Source organism: Orcinus orca, chromosome 9 (assembly GCF_937001465.1).
Source record: "Orcinus orca chromosome 9, mOrcOrc1.1, whole genome shotgun sequence".
NCBI lineage: Eukaryota > Metazoa > Chordata > Mammalia > Artiodactyla > Delphinidae > Orcinus > Orcinus orca.
Genome location: NC_064567.1, coordinates 82932279 through 82948193, shown reverse-complemented (window position 1 = coordinate 82948193; position 15915 = coordinate 82932279). Strand labels below are relative to the sequence as shown.

General features: G+C 41.7%; 1 protein-coding gene across 3 annotated transcripts in view; it reads left to right on the top strand.

Annotated features, from left to right (window-relative positions):
• The first annotated feature begins 1890 nt into the window (after positions 1-1890).
• GNAI1 (G protein subunit alpha i1) overlaps positions 1891-15915 on the top strand; it is an 86394-nt gene continuing 72369 nt past the window's right edge. The window contains exons 1-2 of one of the 3 annotated variants that reach the window (XM_049714947.1): positions 1891-1908; positions 2411-2579. In XM_049714947.1, the coding sequence (XP_049570904.1) occupies positions 2462-2579 (118 nt within the window). In that variant the 5' untranslated portion in view covers positions 1891-1908; positions 2411-2461. Of the gene's footprint in view, positions 2038-2127; positions 2317-2410; positions 2580-15915 lie in introns of those variants that run through there. The other 2 variants (XM_033439858.2, XM_033439852.2) reach the window with 2 other exon arrangements.

Genomic DNA, 15915 nt, shown 5'->3' with positions numbered 1-15915 from the left:
GAGTGGTAATATGTAAACACTATGTTGAAAGCTCACTCTGTCAAGTTTAATTCCAGACTCTCTGATGAACATCAGCATTTAGACTGCCAAGAAATACAAAGAGGGTAGGAGGTGATTAAACACAATTTAAAGCTTGTTCCTTTTTGTTGGTATATTACAAAAGGCCATAGGAAAAGTTGAGGCAGTTCTTGAAATTGCAGCTCTTGAGCCCAGCAGGGTTGACTATTGCAGGAGAACAGGAGAGGGCATGTCCAATAAGGAGGAAACTGGCAACCTCTGCTAGCCCACAGGCCTTGCTTAGGAGACCCACTCTAAGGCTGTTCTTCCTGTAGCATCAGCTCAGCCTTACCTTCTTGGAAAACTCAAGCCCAGTTTTTACGAATGTTTTTTAGAAAATAAGACTTCCAGATGGTTGCTCTTTGGTTTCCATCAGAGCAATTTCCTAATTTTTGAACACATCAAAGATGATTTTCTTTGCTACCAACCCCATCTTATAATCAGTTAACATTTCCTGCGATGTCTATAAGGGAAAAGTGTAGTCATACAAGTGACCGGGAGAGACCGGACCTTAAACCTATGCTCATTCATACCGTGCTGGGTGAAATGCCTCCAAGGGCCACAGAAGCTATTTCCCCCAGACCAGGTAGAGCTGGAAGGATGGAGGATGGTCTGGATCAGCTCCATCTCATTTCATGGGTGAGGAAGCCAAGGCCTGCAATAAGGAATGACATGCCCAGTGGCTTATGATTTACTAACATGGTCATAAATATTGGTTCAGAACTTGGCCTGGAAGCTTCCATGTCGCCCCAGAGGAGGTCAGTTAAGGTGTGGAGCTTTGTTTGTGTGGGTGTGTTGTTTGGTCTTATTTAAAAATATGCTCCTTTTTAAAGCTTATCCATTCGAAAATATAATTACCCTGGTACTGTAGAGAAAATAAAACGTTTCTATTGTTTCAATCCTTTAAGGGTTGATTTTTTTTAATGCAAGTAAGAAATATCCGAGAGCAATCTAGCAGTAGACTTTGATGCCCCTGCGTTTCTGAATTCTCAGTCAATGAAAACATGTAAGCCAGGAATATGTCTGAATCTGTGGCAGGAGGGAGTAGGTAGCAGCTGTGAAATCTGCGCTGTATGGAGAGGTTGGGCTAAGTGACGATTATGGTCTCTTCTAATGTTAAATGGCGTTCTTTCAAATAACTTTATCAACGTGTATCTGTTATTTAAAAAAAAAATTATCGTACTTTTCACACTGCTTTAAAAATTCTATTTCATTTAAAATATAAATATCTCTCCTATATCACTAAATATTATTGTATAACTTTTAATGCTGTAGAGTATCCCATCATTTTGGCAATCCTTGGACATTTTGTGGATAATTTTGAAAGTGCGATGAATGGACACAGTATGGAAAAGACTTTCTGAATAAAATTTATGGCACATAAAATTGCATGGATAGGAGAAAAAAATATGCTCTTTGATTCTTTATCTTACATTTTCTCAGGTTTGAGGAAATCCTTCAAAATGTTCTTTGCTTGTGGAAAGGGACGTGAGAGTGGATGGAAGGAGGGAGGAGAGAAGGAAAAAAGGAAAAAGCGGAAGAAAGTTGACCTCCTATCGTCCCCAGACTTTTCTGCTCCCCACTTTACCCTCTCTGCTTTCTCCACGGTTCCATTCCCGGCCCCAGCTCCCTCTATTTCCCTCACCCCTGAAGGCCAGCTGACACGCGTTTACATTTGGAAAACCCTCGCGCGCCTGCCCGAGCTGGGCATGCTCAAACGCCCAGGACTGGCTTTTTTCGGTTTCCAACTTTGGCAGCTCTCCCACCCGCACCCCTAAGGGGCAGGTCCGAACACATCCCTGGGTGTGAGTAAACGGGAAGAAATTATCACACTCCCGCGGAGGAATTAAGGTAGGGGACCTCGCCGCGACGTTCGGCCTTCCGGGGGCGCTCCCCAAGGGCGCGCGCGGTCGCCGGCCCTCTGGGGCTGTGGAGCGCCGGCGTCCGCGGCAGCGTGGGCGCGCGCACCCGTCCGAGGGGGTAATGTCCGAGGGCTCGTGTTCGGGCGCGCGCTCTGGGAGTGGTCGCGGGGCGGCGGGAGGGGCGAGCAGGGGCGGGGCCGCGGCGGCGCGCGGACGCCGAGCAGCGCCGGGCTTCTAGAGGTTGCGGCGCGGCCACCAGCAGGAGGCCACCGGTGGCTGTACCCAGAGCCTGGAAACGCAAGACTTCGGGGCCGCGGAGGGAGGCGAGGCGCGGAGCCCGGCCGTAGGCAAGAGCTGCGCGGTGCTGCTAGCTCCTTTGCAGACAGCGCTTCCCTAGGTCCGTTTCGGAAGTGGGTGGGGGTGGTGTGGCCGGCGTCGGGAGGAATTCGAACGCCGGCATCCAGGAAGAAAGAATTCACCTGTGTTTCAAGGCAGCGCGCCGGACTTGAAGGGAGCGGCGGCCAGCTCTCGCTCCTGGCACAATGGGCTGTACGCTGAGCGCCGAGGACAAGGCGGCGGTGGAGCGGAGTAAGATGATCGACCGGAACCTCCGCGAGGATGGCGAGAAGGCGGCGCGCGAGGTCAAGCTGCTGCTGCTCGGTAAGGGCGGCCGGGCCGGGTTGGCGGACGGGGGCCCCCAGCCGGCCTGGGGCCAGGGAGCCTGGCGGGTGTGCTGGGCGCGGGCTCCTCGGCACTGGGAAGCCCGGAGGGGACGTGCCAAAGCGGCGGAGGGCTCGTCTTGTAGCGCTTGAGGATGCTTTCGGAGCGTGAGCTTGTGCGGCGCGGCGCAGAGCCGAGGCGGGTGCCCCTCTCCCCGGTCCCCTTCCTCTCTGTTCCCTTGGCTGGGGGAAACTCGCCCGCGGCGGAGCAGGGGCTTCACTCGCGTGCCTCGGTGTGGATCCCGCCAGGAGCCGAGGAGCGGATCGCGAGGAGCCCCTTTTCTCTGAAGTTAGCTCAGCTTTGTGAAGATGAAAGGGCACTGGCTACAAGGAAGTAAAAGCACATCCCACCCTCCACCCCTCCCCCGCGCGAAAACCCTTTCTACAAGGTGTCGTATCGCGGTTGTGGTTTCCTCATGTCACGAGTGCCACGTTTTGTGAAATCAGTGCACCTTTTGTGGGCTCTCCGTAGGGTTGAATTGTGTTTTTCTGTTGAACTTCCTGTGGCGACTCAGTAAGTGTTAGGGGAGCACTGATTATATTTATCTTGCGTAAGGAAGTAGGCTATGCTGGACGCTGGATTTTTATTACGGTGGGGACATGGAAACCATCAAAGTTAGGTCACACTGGCTTCAAAAATGATACTCGAGCGGTGAAAACCGTTGTGAAAGGTGTGAGTGGGTCACATTGGACAACAGGATTCTCTTTTCTGCTGCCACGGCTTCAGATGAATGAGATTTGCCAGGTACACGCAAGGCTCTGATTTGTTCTTAGTATTGTACTCCTGGTGAAACGCTCTGTGGAGGTCTTTTGCAGTTGTTTGAAGGGAGGGAACGTAAAAAGAGTAAGCCAGGATTTTGATTAAGGGATACATTAGGAAAATACCCGCAGCTTAAGATTTGTTGATGTGTGAGTTAGGGTTTTCTTTTGTTTGCATCCCCGTACCCCCCAAACACACCCTGTAGGCAGTGAAGTAGGTGAAAGATTTCTCAGAATCTTTATTTGCACTGGCAGCGACTGCTATTATTTTTGTAAGTTACAATAAAACAAATACTATCGCACAAACCTGTTTTCGGTAAGCTTCTGTTTCATTGGTTTAATGACTGCAGGAAAAATGGTGGGTTTTTTCTCCATTACTAGTAGGCTTAGAAGCAGCAAACTTGGCATGACTAAAAGTAATAATGATCTGAGTCATTCTGCAAGTAACTGTGAAATAACTTTGCATTTTAAAGACCTGGTGGTTTTCTGCACCCCCGCGCCCCAACGTAAATCTTTCTCAGTTAATACTGTTTACTTAGGTTTTTACATTAATGAGAAATATTGTCTTTTGAGGAAGTCAGTGTATTTTAGCGTATTGAGCACAGAAGAGACACACCTTTGTATGGAAACGTGTAGGTCCTCCTCTTCCGAATTCAATGTGCTTGCGATAAAAATGGAAAAAAGGGTTGAAAAGTTCTTTTCCTGCAGTTTCTGCACTCCTGCTCTGTTATATTATTTCAGTGTGTTGTGTGACTCTGAGTTTGAGTCAGCCATCCACCATGTTTAAAGCATTGGAAAATGAGTCCTCTGGTGGTGTTTTATGCTTTACATAGATGTCTGTTAGAGAGAGATGGCCTAGGATCAAGGTCCGACAAGTTGGCTTTTGCTTATATTCAGAAGAGATCAGTGTTTCTCAACTTCAGCACTGTTGATATTTTGGGTGGAATAATTCTTTGTTGTGCGGACTGTCTTGTGCATTGTAGGATGTTAAGCAGAATCTTTGGCACCCACCTTTTAGATGCCAGGAGCAGCCCCCATCCACTCGTGACCCAGAAAAGTCTCCAGATATCCCCCAAACGTCCCCTGGGGGCAAAATTTAATCTTGACTGAGAATCACTGTTCTAGACTAACAATTAAATATACCTCAATGTGTAACACAGAACCCAAAGTTGCATCTCTACCACGAACTATAGTGAGAGCCGTCAGAAAGGTGTAGCAGAGTTGCGATTTTCTCAAGTTAGGGAATTTTTTTCTCCATACCAATAACATTAGAAAGCTTTCACAGTGATTTACAAATCTTCAGGTAACTGAATTTCTTCAGCTCTCTTTTCTAGCTTTAGTCTCTTGTTGTTCCCTACACCTTTTCTCTGTAGAAATTCCCGTCACCGCATCCCTGTCTTGTTGGCCCAGCAGTCATCCTCTTTGTCTGTCTTACTCCCATTCTGCTCTACCCTTTTGCCCAGAGTTCCAGCATTCTAGTTCCTATAAACAGAATGTTGGCTTATTCTTGGAATGTTTGAAAACATTTTTCTTTTTCCTAGTTTGACTTTAGCAGTGGAGGGTTGACCTTTGGTTCCTTTTTGGAGGTTTAAAGTTATACGTGTAAGGAGCTCAGTGAAATCAGTCCATGTAAAACACGGCAACTGAATCAGTTGAAATGTGAAATGTAAAATGGTCTCTAGGTAACCTATAACCAATGTCAATTCTGTTTACATCAGATTTTCCTCCTCTTCACTTATTTTTTTTTTCTAATCAAATGATTTTTTTTTTTCGTTTAAGGTATACAGCACATTTAAGATGGTATAGTAAATTACCTGCTCCTAGAATACAGTAGGAGGGCACAGTGATAGAGCCGGCATAGGATACCAGTTACAGTCACTCTTGTTCAGAAAGGGAGAAAGTGGAAAGAAAAAGGAGTGAGTATTCAGTCCTGTGCACTTTCCAAACTACTTTAGGTTTCAAGGCCTACAAATAGTCTTGGTGACGCTGCTTGAGTTTCTGGCCTCTGGACTCTGCCCTTCAAGTCATCCTTCCTTTTCAATCAAAGGTAGCACATGTTTGTAGCAGAGTAATGTTATCAGCCTGTTTCTTGCCTGTATGATGGTGATCTGACAGCATTCTTTCATTTTGTACCCTTTTTTTTTTTTGAGTTTTATTTTTTATACAGCAGGTTCTTATTAGTTATCTATTTTATACATATTAGTGTATATATGTCTATCCCAATCTCCCAATTCATTACACCACCACCACCGCATTAGGTACTCTTTTAATTTATCTTTTCCTCTCCCATTTTACTATAACCGGTAAGAAAAAATCAGGCCACGACTTCAACAATTTGCTTGGAAATCTCCTTGTCTAAATATTCAGATTTATAGTTTACAAGTTCTGCTTTCCACATAACTGCAGGACATAATTCACTTATGCTTTGCCACAAAATAACAAGGATCCTCTTTCCTCTAGTTTCTAATAATATGTTCCTCCTTTCCATCCCAAGTCCTCACCAGCAGCACATGTAAAGTCCACATATCTACCAACAGTCTGTTCATGACCGTATTTAGTTTTCTCTGCCATGTTCCTCACTTTCTTTTGAGCTCTCACCAGGGGAGCCGTTAACATCTGTGTTTTTAACAGCGTGTCAAGGCAATCTAGGCTTTTTCTATCATGGTCCTCAAAATTCTTTCAGCTTCTACCCATTGCTTAATTCTAAAGCCATTTCCACATTTTTAGTGTTTGTTGTGGCAACACCCTACTTCCAGATACCCTCATTGATACCTCATGTATAAATTTAGGGAATGCATAACGATGGTAATTTTATATTCTTTGGTCCCTTATAATTTATGTGACTGTTATGGTAATAGCAAAACCACCAGTTTCTGGTGTTTCTTATTGAACTCATGGTATTTCACTTGAGGATTAGTGTGAACGAATAAGACTTTCCTTTGTTTGCCTCCTCTTCAGTGATGTTTTTCCTGACCATCCAGTCTAAATTAGTCTTCTTTGCTCTCCCTTCCAAATTAGACCGTTTTGAAATCATCATGTGCGTTTACTTTTTGATTGTCTGTTGCATCTCTCCATGGGGATTGGCTCGTCAGAGCACGAATCCTGTCCAACTTGTTTATCACCTAATGAGGTGGCACGTACTAGTCTTTTCATAAATGGTAATTAAATGAGTGATTAATTAAATGATTAATTTTGAGTAATAGTCTTTTTTTATTTTTGTTTTTTAAATTTATTTAATTTTTTATTTTTGGCTGCGTTGGGTCTTCGCTGCTGTGCACAGGCTTTCTCTAGTTGCAGCGAGCGGGGGCTGCTCTTCATTGCAGTGCACGGGCTTCTCATGGAGGTGGCTTCTCTTGTTGCAGAGCACAGGCTCCAGGCACACGGGCCTCAGTAGTTGTGGCACGCAGGCTCAGTAGTTGTGGCTCGCAGGTTCTAGAGCACAGGCTCAGTAGTTGTGGTGCACGGGCTTAGTTGCTCCGCGGCATGTGGGATCTTCCCGGACCAGGGCTCTAACCCTTGTCCCCTGCATTGGCAGGCAGACTCTTAACCACTGTGCCACCAGGGAAGCCCCTTGAGTAATAGTCTTTTAAAGGGAAAAAGTTGCTACATTTTCCTTGGGCTTTGGGTAATTTTAGTAAATTTAGGCCCATTGTATCCCCATTTATATGTTTCTTAGCTTGCTACTTAGAGTAACTAAAGCCTACTATATTATTCCTAACAGAGTTCTGAAAAATAAAATTAATTTGGAGGAACAAATTCTTGCTGCATGATCAGAAAAATATTTTGACTCTTGGTAAATTAAGTGGTGGAGTGAAACGTGATTTTTGTATATTCTGAACACATTGTTTTTAACAGGATTGTTACATTGCTACTCCACATGTTATTTGAATGCTTTGTTGTTTTGAATGCTTTCTTAATAACAAGGCATTAAATATATTCTCACAACCACCATATCTGTCCTACAGGATGATGCGATTATGTGTAACTCTGGCTTTCTGGAGTCAGCAGGGCACCCAGAAGCTCACCATGGTCTGTTTATGTCTTGCCTGTCCTTTTTTTTTTTAAATAAATTTATTTATTTATATTTTTGGCTATGTTGGGTCTTTGTTGCTGCGCATGGGCTTTTCGAGTTGCAGCAAGCCGGGGCTACTGTTCGTTGCGGTATGTGGGCTTCTCATCGTGGTGGCTTCTCTTGTTGCGGAGCGTGGGCTCTAGGCGTGCGGGCTTCAGTAGTTGTAGCACGTGGGCTTCAGTAGTTGCAGCGTGCAGGCTAAGTAGTTCTGGTGCGCAGGCTCAGTAGTTGTGGCGCATGGGCCTAGTTGCTCTGCGGCATGTGGGATCTTCCCGGACCAGGGCTCGAACCCGTGTCCCCTGCATTGGCAGGCGGATTCTTAACCACTGCCCCACCAGGGAGGTCCTTGCCTGTCCTTGTGTGGTGAGAATTGTCATTGGTGGCATTTGTAAAGTGTCTTTCATGTTTTTGGTATCCAGCTATGTCTTAAGTTTACTAAATCCTTAGGAGAGTTTACAGACTACTTAGGGAAAGAAAATGTGTGCATAAAGGTAACTCCTTATAAGGGAAAATGGGGAAGAAGTGGTATAAACAGATACCCGGGGACATGAGCTGTAATATCGGAGTGTGCATTGTTGATCTTGTGGGATGAGGGTGTAGGTAGCATGCCTCTCAGAAATTAAGCAGTTAAGGATCTGTCCATTGCCATCATGTACTTCTCTCTCTCTCTCTTTTTTTTTTTTTTGGCCATGCCTCGCGGCATGCGGGATCTTAGCTCCCCGACCAGTGATCCAACCCGCACCTCCTGCAGTGGGAGCACAGAGTCTTAACCACTGGACCGCCAGGGAAACCCCTTCGTGTATTTCTGAGCAGACTTTTGGATCCTGATTGGTTGTAAGCTCTGTATTATACAGAAACCTGAAATCTAGAGGAGACTTTGCCATCTATAGTTTAGTTTTCTTACTTTTTCCACGTATAAGGAACTTGGGCTGTAAAATGTTTTCCGTAAGACCTTGGGCAAGTTATCCAGTTCTTTAAGCGTCAGTTTTCTATAAATTCCAGATAATAAATGTACTTACCCTATAGGGCTGGGGACAAGGTAAGCTAATGTATCTACAGTACTTAGAGCAGTTGTACCTGGCACAAGTTTTTATTAAATATAAGCTGTTAATATAAATACTTTAGAGGCTCTTTGTGATCAGCCCTCCCTCCCTGCCTCCTTGTGGATAGATCCATTTATGGTCATAGATGTTAAATCCTTTAGTTGGCTCTTCTTAGCAGAGGGTGTGCACACAGCAAAGATTTCAAGAAGTATAAAATCAATTGTAATTACTAGTTTCTGACCCCACCACAGCTTCCTTCTGGGGCTTGGATTTCTGTTAACAGACTCCCCACTGGGAATAGACCAGGTAAATATCTGTGCTAGGTTAAGAATTCTATAGAGCATGAATTTTGAGTAATTAGAAAACTTTACAAATGATTTAAAAGTAATTTCTCTCCATTTTATTACCCATTTTTAGAATAAATGCAGTAATTTCCTGCAAACTTTTATCTTTCTTGAAAATAAAACACAGCTGTTGATATAAGTTACGAAACATTGAGTTGACTCAAATGAATGTGCCATTTATCAGGGGAGCTTATGATTATTTCCTACGAATTTTAAAACTTTTCTGAAACTCCTTGTACTGATAACTCAAAGAGATTACTAATAAAACTCCAGAATTACAATGAATTTACTTTTAAAAGAGAAGCAACATCTCTTGAAAAGTGGTCGTAACCTTGAAATAGAAACAAGCATTGAATCTGTGACAGTATTTATGCCTTTTAATAATTTTTCAAAAGATTCACTTAGGACTTAGCCTTGAATTACCCGGAATTCCTCTGTTTACCTTGCCTTTCTAAGGTACCCTCCAGATTCTTTTTTTTTTTTTCTGGTAATATACTTATCTAATGTACATTATATTTTTTCTTGTTTGGGCCTGTGCCTTTTATTTGATAGCATTTCATGTATTTAAGAAGCATGCAACCTGTAAGGAAACCACATTTAAGATTAATATAATATGATAGGAGTTAGAAGAAAACTGCCTTCTGATCGGTAGTTCTGAAGCTAATCTTTTGAAGCATAACATATTTCTATGCAGTTTGAAAATTGATCCACTTAGTTTTCACAAACTGAGCACGTCAATGTCATCAGCAACCATGTCAAGACATGCCTGCAAGAGATGTGTTGTGACAGTACAAAGCAGTGATGCCGGTCAGTTGAGTTGCTGGAACTGATGAGAAGGTGCCCCCCCAACTCTAGGCCAGCGCTCTGTACTCACCCCCACTCCTTCATCCCTTCTTACCCTCAGGACCTTCCCATCCTCCATGATTCTCTCTACCATCTTCACGCTGCTTTAAAGACTCCTGTGTCCTGCTCCGTAAGCATTCTCAAGACATGCCCAGCATTAAAAGTAATAAAATCCAGACAAAACTGTTCGTACCCTCCTTAAATAATTTTTCATCCCACATTTTGTCATCTAATCTTTTCAAAATATTAGGCTGCATTCCCATCTTTTTCACCTTCCATTCAGTCTTTAAACTGCTTTTTATTTTAAAGTTGTGGACTTTTCCAGTGGTACAGAAGTATTGGGAAATATCACAGACACTCATGGAACACACATCAATATATTTTTTTAAAGAGATGGTATCTTGTGACTTTTCTGTCTCCACTGGAGTTTCTTTTATAATTAGTTTGGGCTTCTCATTCTAACTTCTCTCTCTCGACCTCTCTCCTCTCTCCTGCTTTTTATCTCCCTATTTTTTGTGTGCTACTTAGATATGTCCTAATTACCTTCTCTCTTCAGTAATCAACCAATGTGCCTTTTAACATAATTGAGTCTTTATTTTTAATGCTGACATTTTTATTTCTAGAAACTATTTCTAATCTTTTAAAAATAGTTTATTGTATTTTCTATCTTTTTTAAAAAGTAACTTTGATCAATACTACACTTACTTCATAGTCTCTTTGCAAAAAATAGATTTTTTGAAAAAAAAATCTTGCTGTTCAGCTACTTGTAGGGTCTTGACTGTATCTCATGGTAAGTAAATTGTATCCTCTTGTAATTTTTTTTTGTGAGCATATATTAACCAACACGTGGCCTGTGTGAATCCTGGGCACCCTGGACTGGCTGCAGTTTTCCTTTCAGTCCTGTGGGTGGAGGGTGGAGGGCAGGTTTATTTCTCATTTACCTAACATGGTGTTCCAAAATTGAAGGCATCATCTCTCACCCACTTATTTGCACTTTCTCCTTCTTCCTGTTTTCTTCTTCTTAAGCTCCCGGCACCACCAGTCCTTGACTTCTTATTTGTCTTCACACCGCATTAGTCAAAATCTCCATTGACTTTATTTTCTAAATATTTTAGTTATTTCCCTGCCTTACTTCTTATCATCCAGCAGCACTGAACTTATTTATTCCTGTGCTGTTTTTTTGCCTCCCTCCACCCTTTGCTCACGTGGTCTCTGCTTAGGTTGAGAAGGGAGGCTCTTAGCCCCCTGAGTGCTCTGCTTTCTGCAGCCCCTCAAGCACGTTGCAGGTTCTGAGTTGCATCGATTCTGGGGCGGTGCCATGGTGCTGGGGGAGATGAGCTCAGGTGTTCTCTCGGCAGAACTGCACGTCTCCGCCAGGCTGCGTGGATGTGTTGCTGCCCAGGCGACTTTCTTCTCCCAGGATCCCAAATAGGCCCCTTTGCCTTTAGCCATCTCCTCATCCTCTCTCACGTACCATTCACCCCTGAAACTTTGGCCCAAAGAGGAGATCAGGATAGAGGTGACTCCCTGCCTCCTTTATCCCCATCTGCCTTCTGCAGTTTGCTCCTAGGCCACTGGGTCCCTTGTGGCTGCCAGGGTTACAGTCTTGCCATGTGACGGCTGGAGAGTACACCACTTGTATTCAACCATTTGTATCTAGATGACACTAAGGTACTCTGTCTGCCTCTTTCCCCTTATTCATGTACATGCAAAAGATAAAAAAAAACCACAGTGATTTTCAAAGTATCTCTCGCATTACATTCTCTCTTATCCTTTACATTCCTGCTCCGAAGTTGGTTTTTTCCAGTTGTATGTTCTTGCTGCTCCATATGTGCTCACCTCGTTTTCCTAAAGCAGCTCTTCTTAAACTTTTTAATACACATAGAAATAAGTTGGCATCTTTTAAATGGGTTCTCATTCAGTAGGTCTGGAATGGGGCCTGAGTTTCTGCATTCCTCACAAGCTCAGAGGGGATGCCTTGGCTGCAGACCCACAGTCCAGTCCATACTTCGAGAAGCAAAGACCTAGAGGTGATCCTCCTGGATCTTTTCCATTTATCCATTTCGTAAGTACTTTTCAAGACTTACCCAGTCTTTGCCACATTCATGAAGCCTCCCATAACCTTATTAATAAAGTATTTAAAACAGTGCCTTGCACGAAGTAAGCACTCATGTTTTATACATTCACATGTATGTACACACATATATAATGCCTACCCACTTAGTATTATATAGTTAACTTCTGATGTTAATCTGGAACCTTGTTTTTGTAGGTGCATTTTGAGAAAAAACTATTTGATGTTTTCTTGCACGGAAACATGCGCTTCCTGGAACATGCGCTTCCTGGAAAGTGATCAAAAACTGTAATTAGTGATAATGAATCTTCTGTGTATTTAGTAAGAATTTTTACAGTGGATTGCTTCTTGTGATGATATGATTATTCAGGTCAGGGTGAATGTGACCTTATAATAATGTTTTTATGGACATTTTCATCTGGTAAAGTTCATGATGAAATTCCTTTGTTAGAAGTAAGTAAAAGATGGTTGCAAATTCGGAGCAAGTTTATAGCCATTGCTGTTTGTATACAGTCGCAGCTCTCCTAATCTATATGCACATACAACACATTTTCCACTGCCCTTAAAAGGGAATTCTGATCTTAGAAAACTATCCGTCACATTAATATTTACTGACAGGGACCTACAAAATGTGATTAAATATAGCATAAATGTTCTATAACTTCTGCGTTCATCATAGTATCATTAGTTGGTTGGGCTTACTTTAAGTTAGTTATGACATCTGGTTCTTATGAAATGTGTAAATTCATTCAACAAATATTTATGGAATGCCAGCCCTATGGCCTGCATTTAGGTATCTGGGAATGGAAAAATCTTTGGGAAGAGGAAATTCATTAGAGAAAGTATTCTTTAAGCATTTTACTATTAGATAAAAACAATATGGTTATTTTGGCTTGTTTAGTTATAAGTTTAAGTATAAAACAATGGGTTCTGGGTTTCTTCCCCTCTGCTGTTTGTCTTAGTAAGCCTTTGCGGTAGATCATTTTAACTTTGCTTTGGATGATTGCGTTTTATACGTCAAGTTGAATTTTATTGCTTTTTGCCAAAAGCTATTAAAAAACTTTCAGAGCGGAGAATAAGTAATGAGCTCCACAGTAACTTATACTGTGCAGATAGTGATGCTTAGTATAATTTCAGAACAAACTTCCTGAAAAGTTATCAGTCAACAAATGTAGCCCATTGTAGTTTTAGCAGTCACATCTGAAATAGCTTAAGCTCTAATCTAAGAAGTCTACGAAGAGTGATTCTGAAAAATATGAAACTCTAAACAGACGCTTCCTAGTGGCTACCTTTTGAGAGTCAGCTGAACTTAGGCTTTATAATTCACAGACTTGTGTAGATTTTGAATTTGTTTTGGGGGGGTGTGGATGTTTTTGTTCGTTGTGGACAAATGTTATTTTAAAAAACAGAAACATTAGAAAATTCAAAGAGAATGAGTCTGTCAGATATGCAACGTATTTTTTCTGAATAAAGGTAGCAAATGCCATGAGGAATTTCTAGAATGGATCCATGTACATGGGGGAATAAGTTGAGAGTTGGACTTTAGTATTTTAAGAATCATATGGTATTCTAAAAAATAATTTGGTATCATGGTTTCATCTGGATTCTGAAAGTTAAGATTAGGTATTTAGATTTTATGACAGTTTTAATCATTAAATATTATGTGGATAAGTTTGCAACCAAGAAAGTCACCTTATTTGATAGAATGTTTTGAGTACAAATACAGAGGTATAATTACTTGTCATGTGTTTCCCATATAAATAGTCTGTGATTGAAGAAAAGTTGGTTTTTAGTAATGTATATAGCATTTACATTTGTTGTATTTTCACAGTTTAGTTTACTATAAAGTTTCTAAAACTTGATGTATATGTCTTAAATTGGAGCAGTCAGCCAGAGCACCTAAATTATTAAAAGTACTCTTTGAATGCATTTCTTCTGCTAATATTGGATTATATAATATAGATCCAAGATTGTTTCATACTTTAATGCAGTCTACTTTTACAGTTTCAGTATTGAGATTTTATAAAAGATACATTCTTCAACTTTCTTGGGCGTAAAACGTCCATAAAGTGTTTTTTCTTCCTTCCTAGCTGTTTCTCTAATGTGATATTTAGTGTTTATATATCATTCTCTTAAAAATAAATTGGCATCTGTGCTGATAGGTATAGTAAATATCTGACATGATAAGTGTGTGAAGAATACTTCTGGTTTTAGGTGGGGCTCTTTATGGGCTAGGGAGTGATACTCCTCAAACCAGCTCTTGCAAAGAAGGCATCATTATCGCAGAAGACTCAGAGGAAGCCCAAGGCTCAAACTCTTTAAAGCTGGTGTGTCAGGAACCAAGACTGGTGCCTTTGGTTCTGGAGCTGCATGACATTGCCTCAGTGACTTCCATCCAGCCTTTGGTTTCCTCATTCCTAGAGCTTTTAAGTTCAGCTCAAACCCCTCTCTGCCTCAAACCCTTAATTAGTTTTCCAAAATCAGACAAATCACCTGCCCATCTCAGCTTTTTCCCCAAGCTGTGGATTCATAGGTCTTCGGTAGGTGAATATTGGGCTACCTTTCGGTCAAGTGCTCACTCTTCTCTGGGCTAGGCAGCTGTGGTGTGAGAGTAGTGCAGGGTCATTGAGCCTGCTTCTCAGTAAAGCCAAGAAAAGGGCTGTCAGACTCTGTTTTTTTTTAAAAAAAAAAAGCATGGTGTGTGCTTCCAAATCCTTTATATGTGCACTTTGGACATTTGGGAAAATAAACCTTTGAGTAAGTTTCTTTGGACATTTGGGAAAATAAACCTTTGAGTAAGTTTCTTCTCTTGGTGCACTTTTTAATTTAATTAATTGGCTGCATTGGGCCTTCGTTGCTGTGTGCAGGCTTTGTCTAGTTGCAGCGAGCGGGGGCTGCTCTCCGTTGCAGTGTGCGGGCTTCTCATTGCGGTGGCTTCTTGTGATGCAGAGTACAGGCTCTAGGGCTTGCGGGCTTCAGTAATTGTGGCGTGTGGGCTCGGTAGTTGTGGCTCACGAGCTCTAGAGCGCAGGCTCAGTAGTTGTGGTGCACGGGCTTAACTGCTCCTTGGCATGTGGGATCTTCCCAGACCAGGGCTCGAACCTGTGATCCCTGCAATGGCAGGCGGATTCTTAACCGCTGTGCCACCAGGGAAGTCCTCTTGATGCATTTTAAACAGCTGACATAATTGTGTGTGTGTGTAAAAAACTGTTTTGTCTTAATTGTTTACCTGTCATTAAATGTTTTCTGTAAATTTCAAGTGCACTGGCTACATAATAATCCATTTTATAGATCTGCTATGATTTATTTAATCACACTAATCTTGAAAATTGAGATCTTTGAGTTTTATGATCAGGTATTATGCTGAGATGATCATATTTTATGCATATATCATTGCCTGTATTCCTGATTATTTCCTTAAATTTCTGGCTTAAAAGGTTTGAACAGCTTAAAGGCTTTATGTATACAGGTAAATTGCTTTCCCCAGTTGTTCAGGTTTGTACCCCGACAGGTGGTATGTGAGGCTGCTGTTTCACCTCACACTCATGAGCATTGAGTATTCTCATAAATACTAAAGTACTAAATTGAATAAAATGGCTTCACATTGTTACTTTAATCTGCAATCTTGGATGTACTAAAGGGCAGTAGAAGGGCTTTCTGTTCTAAAGAAGTTAATCCGGTCCATTTTGAGATTCATCAGAACCTGTCCTGTAATGCTCCGCATACTTTTGCATATATTTTTCCTCACTTGTGTGCTTCTTTCTCGATTTTGCTTTTTGACATACATTGCTTGTCTTACTTCAAGTTAAATAAAAAGATTGAGAAGTGTTTAAATTGTTAGACCATATAACTATGCCTTGATATTTGTATATTCACTTAGTTATATATGCCTTCAGGATATACAACCTAAGAACTTTTTCTTATACTATACTTAGTATAAGTATACTTATACCAAGAAAAATATTTTCTGCAATATTGTTAGTAGTAAAAGCAAAATTTGGAAATACCAGAATTTACTCATCTTCAGGAGTGAATAAATAAATGAGCAGGAATGAATAAATACGAGTATATATTAAAAATGAAATATATACAACTATACAACTAATGAAATCCTATCCAGAGAAAGTGAGCATATGATGAAT